This window comes from Podarcis erhardii (genome assembly GCF_964252035.2).
Source record: "Podarcis erhardii genome assembly, chromosome: 14".
Taxonomy (NCBI): Eukaryota; Metazoa; Chordata; class Lepidosauria; order Squamata; family Lacertidae; genus Podarcis; species Podarcis erhardii.
In genome coordinates, this window is record NC_138503.1 from 813,537 (window position 1) to 831,990 (window position 18,454).

At 44.6% G+C, this 18,454-nt stretch overlaps 1 protein-coding gene across 5 annotated transcripts in view; it reads left to right on the forward strand.

Annotated features, from left to right (window-relative positions):
* Window positions 1-3,966: 3,966 nt before the first annotated feature.
* Window positions 3,967-18,454, forward strand: part of SNUPN (snurportin 1) — a 38,216-nt gene continuing 23,728 nt past the window's right edge. Inside the window, exons 1-5 of one of the 5 annotated variants that reach the window (XM_081839203.1) lie at window positions 3,967-4,159; window positions 6,019-6,181; window positions 12,073-12,222; window positions 16,225-16,329; window positions 17,880-17,976. In XM_081839203.1, the coding sequence (XP_081695329.1) occupies window positions 4,143-4,159; window positions 6,019-6,181; window positions 12,073-12,222; window positions 16,225-16,329; window positions 17,880-17,976 (532 nt within the window). In that variant the 5' untranslated portion in view covers window positions 3,967-4,142. Of the gene's footprint in view, window positions 4,160-6,018; window positions 6,182-6,270; window positions 6,331-12,068; window positions 12,223-16,224; window positions 16,330-17,879; window positions 17,977-18,454 lie in introns of those variants that run through there. The other 4 variants (XM_081839202.1, XM_081839199.1, XM_081839200.1 and 1 more) reach the window with 4 other exon arrangements.

Below are 18,454 nucleotides of genomic sequence, written 5' to 3' on the forward strand. Positions count from 1 at the left end.
GATCTGGCACTTCTCCCTCTTTACCTTGAGCCCAGCCTCTTGGAACCTGGTCAGCACAGCACGGAGGTGCTCGAACAGCTGCTGGTGTGAGTCTGCGGACACCAAGACGTCATCAAAATATGGTACCACGCCCGGAAGCCCTTGCAGGAGATGCTCCATAAGGCTTTGGAAGATGCCAGGAGCCACACTCACCCCGAACTGCAACCAGCAGCAACGGAATGCCCCTCAGTGGGTGACGATCGTCTGGGCTTCAGCAGTGGCATCATCGACGGGCAGTTGTTGATAGGCTTGGGCAAGGTCCAGCTTAGCGAAGACCTTACCCTCACCCAGGGAATGCAGCAGGTGTTGGACAACAGGAACCGGATAAGCATGCTGCTGAAGTGCCTTGTTGATCGTGCACTTGTAGTCAGCGCAGATTCTCACCGACCCGTCTAGCTTGACAGGCGTGACGATGGGGGTTTCCCACTTGGCGTGGTCAACTGGCTCCAAAACTCCTTGGGCGATCAGCTTGTCCAGTTGTTCGTCCACCTTAGCCTTAAGAGCAAAGGGAACCCGCCGTGGCTTTAGCTTGATGGGGGCGACTTGTGGATCAAGGCTAAAGGAGATGGGCGTACCAGTATATTGCCCCAAAGTGCCGTCAAAAAAACCTCGGCAAAGTCTTTGACCAGACCCTCAGTCTCTGCGTTAGAGATGCAGTTGATGCCAGTGACTTCCAGGCTGAGGGCATCATACCAGTCTAGCCCTACGAGGCTTGGCCACTGACCTTTGACCACCACCAACCGGAGCAGGCCCGAAAAATCCTTGAAGGCGATCCGGAACCGGCCAACGCCTACCACAGGAATGTCGTTTCCCTGGTAGTCTCTCAGGTGTACGTGATGAGAGTCGAGTTGCCTTTTGGACACTCTGGGTACCAGTCTTTTGATGGTGCTCCAAGACACGATGGACAGGGCAGACCCGGTGTCAATCTCCATGTCACATGGAGCTCCTTCAATGAGCACCGTGACGTTCAGCTTGCGTCGCGTAGGTGAGTCGGTTTGGCCAATCGTGGGTCCAGACGAGCAGCGGCAGTTGGTGAGAGTGAAACAGCTTTCCTTGGCAGACTGGAGTGAAGACTTGGACTTGTGAGTCAGTGAAGGGGGGGTGTCAGACGGAGCCGATCGGCAGACCTTAGTGATGTGGCCCCTTCTGGAACACTTCCTACAGATGGCGTCTCTGAATCGGCACTTGGCACGGGAATGGTTCCCTCCGCAGCTGGCACATTCCGGTTGGCCCTTGGACTTCTGTTGGAACTTCCTGCGCTCCCGCTTTGTCTGGTGCACGTCAACGTCTTCACTGGAGGATGCCTCATCACTGCTGGCCTCTTCATGATGCACTGGAACTGGCTTCCTAGCAAGACGCGGGTTGCTGGACTTGCGAATCTCCTGAGCGTTCAGCAGCTTCTGAGGCCACAGCCTCCTCAATGGCTTTCTGTAGCGTGAGGTCTGGCTTGGCGAGGAGACGCCGTTGCAGATGGATATCCCGGACCCCGCAGACGATTCGATCCATCAGGGCATCATCTAAGTCTCAGAACTTGCAGTACATTGCAGCCTGTCGCAGGGCGGTGGTGTAGTTGTTGATTGACTCCCCCTCTGCCTGGTTCCGGTGATAGAACGCATGGCGGGCAGCAATCTTGGACGGCTTTGGTGCGTAGTGGTTGCAGAGCTTCTCTTGGATCGTGTCCCACGGTGTTGCCTGGACTGCTTCAGGCGCAACCAATGCTCAGGCCGTCTCAAACACCTCAGGCCCACAGAGGCTGAGGAATAGGCCCCGCTTCCGCTCCTGTGATACTTGCGTCAGCTCGTTGACTTGGAGGTAGCAGTTGAAGCGAGCGAGGTAGGAGTCCCATGATTCAGAGGCTGGCGCAAACGGCGGTAGAGGCACAAGTGAAGCCATGATTCCGATGCCGGCGTGAAGGGCGATGGATGGAACACCGTGCTCTAGCCAGAACAGTCAGCTCTGAATTGGTTCTGTTCAGTGATTTCGATCAGTGATTCAGCTCTGCTCAGAGGTGGCTGCATCTGGCTGTGCTCTGATGCCCATCGATCCCATCCTCGTCGCCAGTGTTAAGTTGTGGGCGAACATAGCAGACGACACAGCGATTTCTCCAGAGCAGCTCTTTATTTGTAAGCTGGACAGAACTGAACAGCAAACAGCTCAGCCGGCCTGCTTTTATAGGCAGCCGGCTGTCAACATTGTAGCAACAACAACCCAGGGTTTCCCGCCTAAAATAACTGACGTGGACCTGAGTGAAAACTATCTACAGTATCCCCCTGCTGGCCCAGGGTGAGAACTTCAGTACATAACACCAAGGGTGGCTCTTTGTGTAGACAAAATGGCACCCCTCCCACATAAGAAGGCGGCATCAGCAAGCTGGGGGGGGGGCAGACTCCAAGGTCTACAAAATACAAAACAAAAAACACCCTACCAGAGTAATCCAATGTACGTCTTCTCATAAGGAAGTCCTACTGTGTTCAGTGTGGCTTGCTCCCAAATTAGTGTGCAGGTCAGAGAACGGGTTGCAGTCTAAGGAAAGGGCATGAGGGGATAAAAAAACCAACCCCATGAGGAATGAGCATGCTCAGTGGGCATGGATTGCTTACTGAATAATGGGAGGCCCCCAAAGAAGACTGGTGGGGTGGAATGGAGCACCCTGGAAAGGGGCATAGCTGGCACCCTGAGCAAGAGCACTCTGCGCTGCAACATTGTGCTGCAGGTTTTATCCCACCCTGTAATGCTGATGAAGATCTGATGCTCTTCCTGCTGCCCCTTTCCCCTTATGGCAGTTGTGGGTATCTGAACAAGTGTGCATGCACACGAAAGCCCATACCAATAACAAACTTAGTTGGTCTCTAAGGTGCTACTGGAAGGAATTTTGTTTGTTTGTTTTGACTACGGCAGACCAACACTGCTAGGCAATTGTGGGAGGTAGTCTAGGCCATGAGAGAGAGAATGACGGGCCCAGGCAAGCTCTCTGACAGAATGGGGATTTAAACCCAAACCTCCCAGGTGAGGGGTTAAATCCAAAGAGAGTCCTACTCAGAGTAGACCCAATGAAATTAATGGGTACGCAGATTAATTTCAATGAGTCTGCTGTGAGGGGCAATAACTTGATACTCACCTCCATCCATTGCAGTCTGTTGCAGTAAATATGATTATCAGAATTGATTTGCAGCTGGTTGTTCCAACTCTCATTTATAGCTATTTTAGATTGCAATCCCATCAGGAAAGACTGCTGCCCCCAGGGACTTTATTAAGGGCCATATGCATGGATAGTGCAGTATAAATGACGCAATAAAAATAATAAGGTCCACAATGCCAGTCAGGAAGGTCACATGTGGATGCCTGCAAAAGCACATTTCATATTAGCTCTGCTTCTGGGGGAGCAACTGCCAGGCAGTGCTATCCTATACATGCACAACCAGAGGTCCGTCTGTGCCCCATGGGGCTTATTCCCAAATGAATGGTGCATGGCCTTGCAGCCAGGATACCATTGCGCTCTATCCATTATGCCACACATCTAGCAGCCGCTGATAGCCTCCATGAATTAGTCTAATCCTCTATGAAATCCATCCAAGCTGGTGGCCACGGCTGCCTCTTGTGGAAGGGAGTTCCACAGTTTAAATATGTGAAGAAGGACTTCTATTTATCCGTCAGGGATCTTCCCCCATTCAGCCTCAATGGATGTCCACAGGTTCTAGAAAGGGGGGAATCTTTTCTTTAGACGCTTTCTCTGTGCAGTACACAATTTTATAAACTGGCTGTCTTCTTGGGGCAGGCGCTCTCTTCATTTCCGCCTTTACCAAAGCGCTTTTGGAATACGACCTTAAGCAAGCGGCCGAGGGGCGGGGCGGAGAATGCGCATGCGTCCCCCCGAGGCGGGGAGAGGCGGGCCGAGGGAGGGGCTTTTCCTGGCCCCGCCCTTCCGCCTCGCCGAGCGGCGAACTCCGGGGAAGAAGCCGGTTGGCCGAGGCGAGACAGAGGCCGCGGGCGCGTGGCGGTCGGCCGCTCGCTCCGCGCCCTGAATTCTGCCGGTTCGAGTCCCGCCGGGAGGCAGCGAGGCTCGCCTGGTAAGGGCGCCTGGGAGACCCCGCCTCCCGCCTTGGATGGTCCAGCGGGGAAGGTGAGCTCCGGCGGGAGACTGGGCTGCTGGGCGGGGGGGGGGGGGAGGCGCAGCCTGGGGGCGGCCGAGGATATCGGGCGGCCGAGAAGCATCAGCGCCGCCCCCGCCCAGCCGCGGAGCCCCGCCGGGCGACGGACCAGGCTTCCTCGGAGGGGTGCGATGCTGTGCGACTGGGAAGCCCCCCAGGGCGTGTCATCACAGTCGGAAGGGGTTAACTTCGGATCTGGGGCTTATTTCCTACATACAGTGGTACCTCGGGTTAAGAACTTAATTTGGTCTGGAGGTCCGTTCTTAACCTGAAACTGTTCTTAACCTGAAGCACCACTTTAGCTAATGGGGCCTCCCACTGCTGCTGCGCCGCCGGAGCACAATTTCTGTTCTCATCCTGAAGCAAAGTTCTTAACCCGAGGTACTATTTTGGGTTAGCGGAGTCTGTAACCTGAAGCGTATGTAACCCAAGGTACCACTGTATAGAGAGAGAGAGAATAAAGATGGTGATGCAGTGCCGGGCGCTCCCTACCTACATGTAGGTCTACCCACCCGCCACTGCCCAGGAAACTCCAGGAGCCGCCAAAGAGGCCGGTGTTTCAGTAGGGAGTGTAATTCCTGAGTTTGCCATCACCCCCAACATCATGTGAAGCCAAAGTCCCGCTTTGGTCCCCTGCCTTTATTCAGCTTGGGGCCCAAGTGTGGACAGGCCCCGTTTCCTGTCTTAGGAGCCCTCGCCAAATGGTACCTTGAGAGGTGGGCAAGCCTATGCCAAAAAACCAGGCAAAGTTTCAGCCGCCGTTTGGACTCCATATGGTGCCTTGCGTCCAAATGTTGATAGAGACCACCAAGTCTCATGCAAGTTTGGCAGCGGTATCGAGAGGCAGATGGACCTATGCCCAAAAAAGGACGAAGTCATGCCATGCCATGTTTTGGTCTCCCATCTTGATTCAAAATGGCACCTGGCATCCAAATGTGGGTGAAGAGGCTGCCCCAACTTGGGAATCCTCATGCTGAATTTGGTGATGACAAGAGAGACAAGCTAGTTAGCAGAGACGCAAAGACAAGCTAGTTAGCAGATTTCAGTCCGTTAAAGACAAGACTTTCTGCACCTGACAGATTCATCGCCGTATAAATGTTTATGGACTAAAAGGCCATTGGAGCAATGAGAGTGAATCTAATTTTGGTCCAATAGGCTGCTTTCTTCACACACACTTTTGACCTGCATCCAGAGAAACAAGTGGGATCATCAGAGTTCAAGGACATGTTTCAGCCAGGCAAAAACTCTGGGGCCAGTAAGGGGCATGGCCTGGAGAGAGTGACAAGGGCCAGACAGAGTTCTCAAAGGCACATTGGCCCCTAGGTATGAGACATTCCTGGCTCAGAGCAGTCTTCCTCTCAATTTAAGAGCTGTGAGCTTCATCTTTGGCCTTTGGGCTTCCTGGAAGTATCCTGGGTAGCCAATGTAGGAATCGTAGAATCGCATACAGTGGTACCTTGGGTTACAAACACCTCGCGTTACAGACTCCGCTAACCACGGAAGTAGTACCTCGGGTTAAGAACATTGCTTCAGGATGAGAATAGAAATCGTGCGGTGGCAGCAGGAGGCCCCATTAGCTAAAGTGGTACCTCAGGTTAAGAACGGTTTCAGGTTAAGAACGGACCTCCAGAATGAATTAAGTTCTTAACCAGAAGTACCACTGTAGTTGGAAAGGACCCCAAGCATCATCTGGACCACGCCCACAGGATGCAGGACTAGATGGACCTTTGGTTGTGTTTGCATTGGCTTGACCTACTCTGAGCTGAACCAAATTAATTCTGCTGTACCTAAATGTCTTGGTCTGGCTTCCTTTCCCCTGTCTCGCCTACAGAAACAATGGAGGAGCTGAGCCAAGCTCTCGCTTTCAGCTTTGCTGTCTCCCAGGACCTCAACAGCACAGCAGCACCACACCCCCGGCTGGCACAGTACAAATCCAAGTACAGCTCCTTGGAGCAGGCAGAGAGGCGACGGCAGCTCCTTGCATTTCAGAAAACGTAAGGGGCATCTCTAAATGGCTATATTTCCATGTTGTTGCGGGTATTATTTATTTATTAAATTTCTATCCTGCCTTTCCTCCAAGGAGCCCACTGTGGCACACATGGTGATTCTTCTTCCCATTTTATTCTCACAACAACCCTGGCAGGTAGGTGAGGCTGAGAGACAGAGACTGGTGAGCTTCATGAATGAGTGGGGCTGGAATCCTGGGCTCTCAGGTCCAATACTAACCAAGCAATGTAAACCAAACCATCAATATAACATGGAAATGCAAATTCCACGTTCAAAACGAAAGAATGCTAATCATAGTCATTCCACATAATTAGGCAACTATAAATCTCCCAAAGCGGCATAAAAAGGAGCCATGGAAGCAAATTATATATGAAACATTGGATTGTATCCAACTAAGTTCTCCTTGGAGTAGACCCATTGAAATTAATGGACCTAAATGAATAATGTTCATTCGTTTCAATGGATTGGCTCTGAGCTCACACTGACTACATCTCATTGTCTTCTTGTTAATCTGTACAACAACCTTGTAAAGCAGGCAAGTACCGTTACTGCCATATTGAAGACAGGGAGTGGGGAATTTAAGAAGCAGACACATTTGCCACTCAGTTACCTGCCACACTCACCTGTCGCTCAGGAAAGATAATAGTTAATATATTTTAAAAATATATATAATTGTCTGCAGGCAACATGCCAGGTGCTGTCTCTTAAATTCTTAAATGCTTATCATTTCTGGCCTTTAGCTGTTGTATCTGAAATGGACTCTACCTGTAAGATGATGTAGTTCTCTTCTATCCTCTTCTCATATTTTTGACTAACATTTTAGTTTTTTTCTTTCTTAAGTTTAAAGCCTGCAACTAGCCCAAATTCCGTAATCTTCTCTATCACTATTGGCACACTTTCTTTTGGGTTCTCCGTGGTTATAGTCAGGTCACTGGTGAAGGCTTTTACTTTGAAGGTCTTGTTTCCAACAACTATACCCCTTATTATACCCCTTCTTTTCTTTTCTTTTCTTTTCTTTTCTTTTCTTTTCTTTTCTTTTCTTTTCTAATGTTCGTATTCAGAATTTCCAACACCAATATAAATAACAATGTGAATAAAGGACACCCCTAGCTTGTACCTCTCTTTATATTACAATTTTCTGTTAGATTGCTATTTATAAACTATAACTAGTTTAGTTCTTTGTTGCAAGTATATTGCATTTATACCTGTATAAAAAAATTCTCCCACTCCTATCATTTCTAATGTTTTTTTCACAAACCTCCAGGAGACATTGTCAAATGCCTTCTCTGCATCAATAAATAACAGTGCCACCTGTTTTTCGATTGTGACTTCCAGATACTCTAGAGCAGGGACATCCAGCTCCCAAGAGACTGCGATCTACTCCGGGGGGGAGGGGGGACTGGCAGTGATCTACCCATGGGGGGAGGAGTTCAGAGTTGTTGAACTTTTTTTAGGGGGGCAGGTCAAAGTTGTTGCCCCTTTTTTAAACAGTAAGTGTGCAGAATTAAAATAAATTGCTCACCAACAACACATTCACTAACACACAAACACAGCGACGCAGGGAAAGGTGGAGGGGTGGAGACATGATTCTAAACAACGCAATAAAGATCCCACGGTTGACCACAATCATCCTGTGGTCAACCAGTTGGATACCCCAGCTCTAGAGTATCTATTACATATCTCATATTATTTTTCATATGGCTTCCTGGGAGAAATCCTGCTTGGTCCTCATGAATATAGTCTTTCAGTATACGTTTCAATTTACTTACTATTATATCTGCAAATATTTTATAGTCATTTTTAAGGAGAGATATAGGTCGGTAATTCTTAACTGATGTTTCCTTAGGGATTAAGGTTATATAGGCCTCCTCCCATGATTCTGGTAGCTTCCCTGTACAGTGGTACCTCGGGTTACATACACTTCGATGTCAGGGAAGAGTTAGAAGTTTCCAGTTTCTCAGAGGGAGAAAGCATTCCCCAAGGGGGGACGGAGAGCAGTGAATCTAATAGAAGAGAGCAAGAGGAACAACAGGGAGGGACCGGCTGTTCCCAGGAAAGGCAAGGGTTCAGTTCTAGCTCAGATTGGGAGGAGGGGAGATACAGGCCAGCCCTAGCCAGGAGGGTAGGAAAAAGAGCTGGAAAGCGAAGGGAAGGGCGCGTTCGACATTTTGAGAGTGGCTGGTCATGGAGAAGCAGAGCTCAGAAGGGATCTGAAAGAAGTGACTCCGAGGAATAATATTTAAGAACCGTTTATAAGATTGTTTTGTTGATACACAATAAAAAGTTATAAAAGAACAAGAAGCGTTTGTGTGGTGATCTGAAGAGGACAACGACCAGGCCTGACATTCAGGTTACATTCGCTTGGGGCCTCCTGCTGCCGCTGCGCGATTTCTGTTCTTATCCTGAAGCAAAGTTCTTAACCCGAGGTAATATTTCTGGGTTAGCGGAGTCTGTAACCTGAAGCGTCTGTAACCTGAAGCGTATGTAACCTGAAGCATATGTAACCCAAGGTACCACTGTACTGATTTATTAGACTTAAAAAGGTAAAGGGCCCCCTGACCGTTAGGTCCAGTCACGACGACTTGGGTTGCGGCGCTCATCTCACTTTATTGGCCGAGGGAGCCGGCGTACAGCTTCCGGGTCATGTGGCCAGCATGACTAAGCAGCTTCTGGCGAACCAGAGCAGCGCACGGAAATGCCGTTTACCTTCCCACTGGAGCGGTACCTATTTATCTACTTGCACTTTGACGTGCTCTCGAACTGCTAGGTTGGCAGAACCTGGGACCAAGCAATGGGATCTCACCCTGTCGTGGGGATTCGAACTGCCGACCTTCTGATCGGCAAGCCCAAGAGGCTTAGTGGTTTAACCCACAGCACCACCCGCGTCCCAACTTATTAGACAGAGGGTTTTAACAACTGTTTGGCTGGCATGCTCACTTATGCTACGATAAGGCGAGAGTTCACAGAGATTTTACGCCTCATGTAATAAAATGATCTCTATATGCAGTCTGGACAAAAAATAAGGGTATCCTGGAACAAAAGAAACCCTGGTGGTTGTTGCCGATGGGAGCCATGACAGTAAAGAAAATTAACAAGATGGTTGAATGGGTTACGTATAAAGAAATTATCTGTGAAGAAGGCAACCAACTAAGACTCAAAAATTTTGAAGAAATAAGAAGTAAAGTCAACAATTGGTTACAATACCACCAAATACGTGACTTATTTAAACAAGATAAAAAAGGGCTTTAGTAAAGAACCTTCAAGATTCAAAAGTGACTTGATGATGACTTGTGAAGCGATAAGGGAAAATTTAATAAAGATGTTTTACAGATGGTATTTAACACCAACCAAAATATGTAAAATACATAAAACAAAATCAAATCTGTGTTGGAGGTGTAACAAAGCAGAGGGGACATTCATACATATGTGGTGGACATGTGATAAAATCAAAGGCTTCTGGGATATAGTGTATGAAGAGTTAAAGAAAATGTTTAAACAAAACTGTTAAGAAAACAGAAGCTTTTTTATTGGGGATACTAGACATAGATATTGCCAGAGAAAATAAGAAAATATTCCTTTACGCCATGGGAGTGGCGAGAACACTAATTGCCAAAAATTGGAAAAAAGAAATAATCCCGACAAAAAAATAATGGCAAGACAGATTATTTTATTATATTAAATTGGCCAGATTGACAGAGGCAATTAGGGGTCAAACCAAACAAAAATTCCAAAAAGAATGGGTAAAACAAAGAGAATATTTTTAATAGCAGTGCCCTCAAATTAATACTTGGACTTATTTTGATTGATTTCTGCAAAATAATTTATGGTACTTAAGTTAAAAACAAAGAAAAAGGAGTAATAATGAACTAAAAAGGAGACGGTTTACCAAAAACGATAAAAGAACCATGTAGAGGATTAAATCAAATGGAAGAAAAGAAGAACTGAAATGTGTGTGTGTGTGTGTGTGTGTGTGTGTATGACTATGACTATTTGTTTTGTATAAGTTTTTGTATGTTATGTTTTATTTGTACTTTTTTGTTTTGTTTTATGTCTTGTTGTTTGTTTCTCTCTTGATTCTGTATTATTATTTTTATGTTCAGTTTGACAAGTGTGTGTATACGTGTTGTAAATAAACTGAATAAAATTTAAAAGATGATAGATAGATAGATAGATAGATAGATAGATAGATAGATAGATAGATGGATGACAGATAGATAGATAGATATAGATGATATATAATGACAACAAAACACTGTCCAAAATGTATAAAATTTTATTAGAATGGTCAGTGAAGTATGAGGAGGTAAAATCAGCCATGGTAAAGTGGGAAAGAGATCTAGGTCATAATATACAACTCTCAGAATGGCAAAAATTGTGGAGGGAAGATCTTAAATTCACAGCATGGAATAAAATTGGTCAGCTCAGATTGAAACCAACAGACCATAGCAAGACATCAAAGTCAGTGTTAATTAGGATTCCATTTTTTAAAAAAATAATAATTCAAGATTTTGAAAGAAAAAAAAGCTGATCAACTTTTCTGTCTGAATTTTCACTTTTTGAAATATGGCAACCCTGTGTTAATGAAAAGTTCAGATGAGACAGAAAGTGTCAGCCTGGCAGGCAGGCAGACTTATGAAGGCAGGATGCTACCATACAAAAGCTGCACGGTAGATTTAGTAAAATGGTTTTAACTATGGAATTGATTGCTTTAGGGCTATTGCATTTCTTCCTTAATTTATTGTTCTTTGACATTTTCCTTACTATCTCTGCTTTGGAATGGTGGTTTGTTCTAATACAGTACAGTGGTGCCTCGCAAGACGAAATTAATTCGTTCCGCAAGTTTTTTCTTCTTGCGAGTTTTTCGTCTTGCGAAACACGGTTTCCCATAGGAATGCATTGAAAATCAATCAATGCGTTCCTATGGAGACCGTCCGGGGACAGAGGGGAAGGCGCACGCCTTCCCCTCTGTCCCCGGACCTGTTTAAAGCAAGGGGCGGCGGGCAGAAGATTGCTTCTCCCCGTTGCCTGCCCCGCAATCTCCAGGGACAGAGGGGAAGGCGTGCACCTTCATTTTGCGAAGCAAGCCCATAGGGAGATGCGTCTTGCGAAGCGGCTAAGAAAACGAAAAACTCCTTCGTCTAGCGAGTTTTCTTTTTTTTTTTTAAATAAATATTTATTAAGGTTTTTTTATAAAAGAAATGCACAGATAATAGACAACATTAGTTATGTCATAACAACATCTCATAACTTCTTTGGACTTCCTCACGTCTCCTGCTCCCACTTACATTGTTGAATGATTTTTTCAAGCAAATTATCATCTTATTTACCATCTTATTTCCACTCATTTAAAAATAGTCTAACAATTCTCCAGAGGGTTTATATTTTCCTTAATCTCAATTATCGTCAAATTCCGGTCTAATTTAGTGGTGGCCAATTATTTTATGATCAAGCATCCTTCTTAACATTCAACCAAATTACAATATTTTTGTAGATAAATCTTAAATTTCTTCCAATCCTCTTCAATCCTTTCTTCTCCCAGGTCTCGGATTCTGCCAGTCATCTCTGCCAGTTGCATATAGTCCATCAGCTGCACCCGTCTAGCGAGTTTTTCGTCTTCCGAGGCGTTCGTCTTGCGAGGCACCACTGTAGTTGCATTGTTTACTGATTTTGTTTTGTTTTGTCTTTTACCCTTGTTTTATTGGATTTTTTAAATTTTTGTATATATATTTTAAATAAAATATTACTGTTTTGTTTGTATGTCACCCCGAAAGCTATTGTTACTGGGCAGCAGGAAAAGGATATAAAGAATTTTCTTTCCTATCTAAGTTGGTGGGAAATTTCAAATCTTTCCTTCTTTTTCTTTCTCCTGACAAGTAAGCGATTGGATTATGTCAACCATGCTAGGAGGCTGGCAGAGGATGATTGGACAGGCACCGAGGAGGAGAAGGAGAAGGAGGGGGCAGGTGCAGACAGTGCAGACATGGAGATGGAAGTCGGGACGAAGCTACCAAAACGCTACGCCAACCAGGTGAGGGGGACTGGTAGCAGAGAGGAAAACTGAGCAAGGGGAAAACTGGGCTCCAAATAGAAGCCAGCCCTTGTTGCTTTTGTGTATATGAGGTATCATTCTGATTATTTCCCTCCTGGGACATAATTTTCCCCAGTGCCTTATTTGTTAGCAAAATGTGAATTCAAGTTTCTGGCTCTTTAGAGTGGAGGCAGGAGGCTGTAGATTTGTGGTTCTGAGAGGAGCCTAATGATTGATCTACCTGAGGAAGCGGGTCAGAATTAAAAAGATGAGGTACAAATACTTCCCCCAATCTAATCTGACAAACTGGGAACTTAATAAAAAATTATCTCTGTTCAAACAATTATAAATTAATTCCCCCCCAAAAGGCTGAGTTATATATATTGAGAGAGAGAGGAGCTAAGCCAAAAGTGTCTCTGAAAAGCGCTTTTCTTATCCCTAATTTGCTTCCTGTGTTTCTTATTTATAAATTCCTTGATAATCTTTGGAGAGTGATTTGTCTTGATTTTTCTGGCATATTTGCAACTGTAGGAGACTTTTTACAATCCCAATCAAACCAATTAGTTTGGTGTTGGAATGAACTAGATTTGTACCTCCCTTGGACAATGCATGGTTTCCGTTCCTCTATTATTTGCTGATACGGTCCTAATTAATATGTTAGGTGCATTCATATAGTCAGCATAGACTTTCACACTATATTTTAAATCCAGGTTGTGAACAATTTTTCCTTTCTTTAGGGAAGGAAATATTTTCATGTCATTTGCCATTGGTTTTTAATGCTATTCTATATTGTGTTGTAAGCTCTCCAGGAAATGTTTATTGATGAATGACTATAAATCCAACACCATTTAATGTGTTTGTGACCAAGCAGAGGTGGAATATACTGGAATATACTGTTAATATACTGTTATATTGCTCCTTGTATATAACTACCGTAGGGTTTTAAATAGGATTTTTGGACAGTTTTCTTTTTGAATTGCTGGAAAGAAATTTGCCAAGTATTGATTGTTAGGGATAAATTGTGCTCTGTTTGCTCTAGGTGCCCTGAAAATCAGACAAAAAATTCTAGTATATTGGAGGTCACATGTGCTAGACTATAACTTTCTCAATCTGGTATTTTGTAGTGATCAAGCTTTTTTTAGCAAATAAGTTTGTCTGACTGATTATAAATCTAAGAAATAATAACCACCATTAAGAGAGTGGGTTGTTGTTGTTTTTGTATACAGTGGTGCCCCGCAAGACGAACGCCTCGCAAGACGGAAAACCCGCTAGACGAAAGGGTTTTCCGTTTTGGAGGCGCTTCGCAAAACGAATTTCCCTATGGGCTTGCTTCGCAAGATGAAAATGTCTTGCAAGTTCCTGCGGGGTTTTTTCCCTCCCCCCCCCCTTTTCCTAAGCCCTAAGCCGCTTATCAGCTGATCCGCTAAAGCCGCTAAACCGCTAATAGCGCTAATCCGCTAAGCTGTCAATGGGCTTGCTTCGCAAGACGAAAAAACCGCTATACGAAGAGCCTCACGGAACGGATTAATTTCGTCTTGCGAGGCACCACTGTAGTTGGTATAGTGTTAATAGATTTTGGGTTATATCGAATCCTAAGGATAGAAATTAATGGACATGACTAACTTGAGTACATTCATGTCAGTGGATCTCCTCTGAGTAGAACTTGGTTGACTACAACCTTATTTGATTTTTCTCCTTTGTGGTTTTGAGTACAAGCAATGGAATTATGGTCATCTGGGAGCATTATAGAAAGAGAAAGTGGAACCGCAGAGGGCCACAGATTCAGGCTATGTACACACCATACATTTAAACCCCTGGGAACTGTAGTTTGCCTCTCACAGAACTCCTAGGACCTTTAGCAAACTACATTTCCCATTGTTCTTTTTGGAGTTAAGGAGGATGTTCTTTAAATGTATGGTGTTTATACAGCTTGAAAGTTGTAACTGAAACAGATCCAGTTGAGATTTCTGCATTGCAAGGGTTGGACTAGATGACCCTGAGGACCCTTTCAACTCTACAGTTCTATGCTTAATTAAAGAGTTTACTCATGTACAATGGTCAACCTAGGAAAAGTGGGAAAATAAACATAAAGAATAAACTACTTGAGGGATGACCCTTATGTGATATTAATGTGACTATTTCTCATTTATAGATTTTATTTCATTTATGAGTCTCCTAATAAAAAATAGTCTCCATATGACTTACAAAAATGCGGGGTTGTTTGCTTTTTTTAAAACTAAAATGAAAATCAAACCCTGCATTTTAAATTATCCTAATCATTACTGTGAATTCTGAAGTAATTTAGCAAGAAAGAACCACAAAAAGGGAATGATATAATACTCAGTGTAATAAATAGCAAAGGAATTTTTAAAAAGTCATATGAAAATGATAGCAAAAGCCCACAAACCACGAGGACAAAGCTAGTCTCCCCCTACGGATGGTTCCATCCTCAAATCCCTCTAGCCCTGCAACATAAGAGTTCCTGGGATGCTGAAGTTTCATGGCAACTTTGAAGCGACAAAGCATTTTAAATTTGAAGAGTCCTTCATAGTTGCCAGTGCAGGGCTTACTCAGTGAGCCCTTGGGGTGAAGGCGAGAGGGAAGCCTTGGTTGGCTTTACTGTGAGGGCTGTTGAGGGCCTTCGACTTACTTTGTTTGCTTAGTTTTCTAGGGACAAATGCAGCCAGGGTTCTTTAAGTTTTATACCCTAATTCCACTGGTTTGGGAAGCACGTTCTGTTTCAATGCTGTCCATAAGCAGGTGCCAGCTTGTTATGGCTTTCTCTGCAAAAGGAGGCCTTTCTTATCAGCCTTTGCTGAGCGATAAGCTTTCTCTTTCTCCCTTCTTGCCAGCCAGCCAAGGAAGTGGCTTAGAGCAGCCTTCCTCAAACTCAGCCCTCCAGATGTTATTGGCCTACAACTCCCATGATCCCTAGGTAGCAGAACCAGTGGTCTGGGATGATGGGAATTGTAGTCTCTGGTGGGCTGAGTTTGAGGAATCCTGACTTAGATCTACAGCAGTAGGCAGGAATTGTCATTTTAGGGGGAGAAACTTAATTTTTGTACATTTCTTCAGTGAGGGATCTTAAAAATATGTTTTTGGGTGTGAGTTCACACTTGCAATTATTTTTGTGATTGGAAAACATTTAGCTTAGTAAGTCTACCTTTGATTAAGAAGCATATAAACAGCTTTCAGAAAATGAAAGACTTTTACTTTTACCTTCTGAAAAGTGATTAATAATAACAACAATAATAATGAATAATAAAACTTCAAGCACTTGGCAATCATTTTTTTTGTTTTCTATGCAATTTTACACATATTTTACTTACCAAGCAGTCAATCTTATCAATCAATCAATCAATCAATCAATCAATCAAAGTATCTTTAGAATTCCTGAGCCACATTGCAACTTTTTAGCATCCCTCATTCTTGGAATTTGAAACTTCAACACTCCTGACCACAGCAGCTTCCTCCATCTCAAACCCCAAGAGGTGCCTAGAGCTCTGCGGTTTGCTTCATTGTGGCAGTTCTGGGGTTTGCTTCATCTAGTGGCTCTTTGGGCCAGGATTAATAAAAATAAAGAGGAACAGAGAAGGTATCCTCAGATCATCAATCCAGTGCTGGCTCAGTACTGACTGGGTTGCCAGGCTCTTGGGCGGAAGTCCTTTCCAGGGGAGAATGAACCTGAGGCCTCCTGCATGCTAAGCAAGTGCTCTGCCGCTGGATTATGGCCATCTCATAGCCTTGACAGCTGTTCAGGCCTGGCTTTAACCAGTAAGGTTTCTAGTTGCATTTCTCCTTCTGCGCCACGCTTTCCCAGACTGGTGCCTCCACTTTTTCCCAGCTGCATCTCCCATCATCCCTGACCATTGGCCATGCTGCTTGGGGCTGATGGGAGTGGTAGTCCTACAGTGTCTGGCAGGCACCAGGCCAGGGAAGGCTGTGACATTTGCCATTTCCCCCAGTGCTACAAGTGAACAATTTTCTTTACTGCCTTTGTAGCTGATGCTGTCTGAATGGCTGATTGACGTGCCCCCAGATTTGGTGCAGGAGTGGCTGCTGGTGGTGTGCCCTGTGGGGAAGAGGGCTCTTATTGTGGCATCTCAGGTAAGAGACCATGGCTTCTACCACAAGACAAACCAAGGAAGAGTTTTTATCTTGCTGCTTTGTAAATTGTCTTCCTGCCACATTCTAATAGCTTGGCAAGCTGGGGTTGAGGAACCTTTGAAATCAGGCAACTCTTGCGTCCGTGTCCAAAGGCTTATTGCATGTGTAACTCCTCCAAGACTATGAAATGGATCTGTTCCATCTCGCCCCATCTGAACAAGCTGCATTTTAACAGGGCTTAACAGAGCATTTTTTTTAATTTTAAAAACACACACTCCATTTTAAGAAGTATTTTGATGATTTCTAAGAACTTGTTTTCCCTGCTGCTTCTTATCTACTGTTTTGTTGATAGGTTTGTTTAATTGTGCATTGTGTTTGTGGCCTTTAACATTTTTGTGATCCCAGCCTTGTTTTTAACAACTTGCATGATCACTGTAGGTGACAAATAATTACATATAGGTGAGTCAGCAAGCTGGCGGAGGGAGGAGCCAATCTCTCCATCCTTCCTCCAGCATCCGCTTGGCATCTGTTGGCATGGCTTGCCAGGAATGGCCTGGCAGGCCAGAGTTGGCCCATGGGCTAGAGGTCCCCCACTCCTGCTGTTAAAAAAACCATAATTTTCTCTTAATGTGTTTCTTTTTTAAAAAAGAAATGAGAGCAGGCATCACTGCAATGAGTTTCAACAGTAATACAGTTCCAAGGTACAGTCTCAAGTAATGGTCTTCAACTGTTGGGGAAGGACCCACTAGTGGGTTACAGCCTGATCCAAAGTGGGTCACAATAGGAGTACTACCACCATGCAAATATATGGTAAAAAGATTAAGAAATGGGTCCCCAAATGCATATTTGGGTTGAAAGTGGGTCCTGAGTGTGAAAAGGTTGAAGCTAGCTGGTCTAAAGGCACATGAGGCTAAAGCTAAGCAGTTCTGGGTCTGAACAGGCGGTTTGAAAACCTGAAGGAGCGTCTCCACCCCCATCGTTCAGCCTGGACACTGAGATCCAGCGCCGAGAGCCTTCTGGCAGTTCCCTCACCGCGCGAGAAGCGAAGCTACAGGGAACCAGGCAGAGGGCCTTCTTGGGAGTCATGCCTGCCCTGTGGAATGCCCTCCCACCAGATGCCAAGGAGATAAACAACTATCTGGCTTATAGAAGACATCGGAAGGCAGCCCTGTATAGGGAAGCCTTTTGATGTGTAATGTTTTGTTATGTTTTTATATATGTTAGAAACAACCCATAGTGCCTACAGCAACCCAGACAGATGGGTGGGGTACAATTATTCTTGTTGTTGTTACTATTATTATTATTATTATTATTATTATTATTATTACTACTACTACTACTACTACTACCACATGCAATACTGCCTTGGGCTCCACAATGGAAGAAAAGGGAGGTTATAAACATAATAAAATATATGTGGGGTTTGGGGGCCTCCCCCCCCCTACTTGGAGTATACATTTAGGAAGTCCTTTTACAGTGGGGGGGGGGGAATCACTCTTGTTTGTTCTTGATCCCTTCCTCCTCCTCCTCCCTCTCTTCTCTCCTTCCAGGGCTCCACTGCAGCTTACACCAAAAGCGGTTTCTGTGTCAACCGATTCCCTTCTCTTTTGCCAGGTGGGAGTCGCCGTACTTCAGCAACAGGGAAAGGTAACTTCTTGATTCCCCTCCCTTTTTGCAATCTCCCAATGGGCAAAGATCTGCTTGAAAGAGACACTCCAGGTCCTTACTCAAAACCAACTTTCGTGTACCATTCATTACCCACTTTCCATGGGTTTTTTCTTTTCTTTTTGCCATTGCTTGAGCGATAAGTCATTAGCTATAACAGGTATTGTTTGGAACAAGAACATCATTCTGGGCAATATATTAATCTTTATCGCAGAAATTCTACCCAACAAGGACAGTTATAATTTATTCCATCTTAACATCTCTTTTTAAATTTCCACCCATGTCTTAACATAATTATTTTGAAACAACATACAATTCAAATTTCTCATGGTTAATACCTAAGTACTTTACTTTTTTGTCAATTTGAAATTCAGTTTTCTCTGTCAAAGTCTTGTTCTTCTGTAGTCATATTCTTTATTAAAATTTTCATTTTCTAATGATTAACCTTAAAACTTACTAG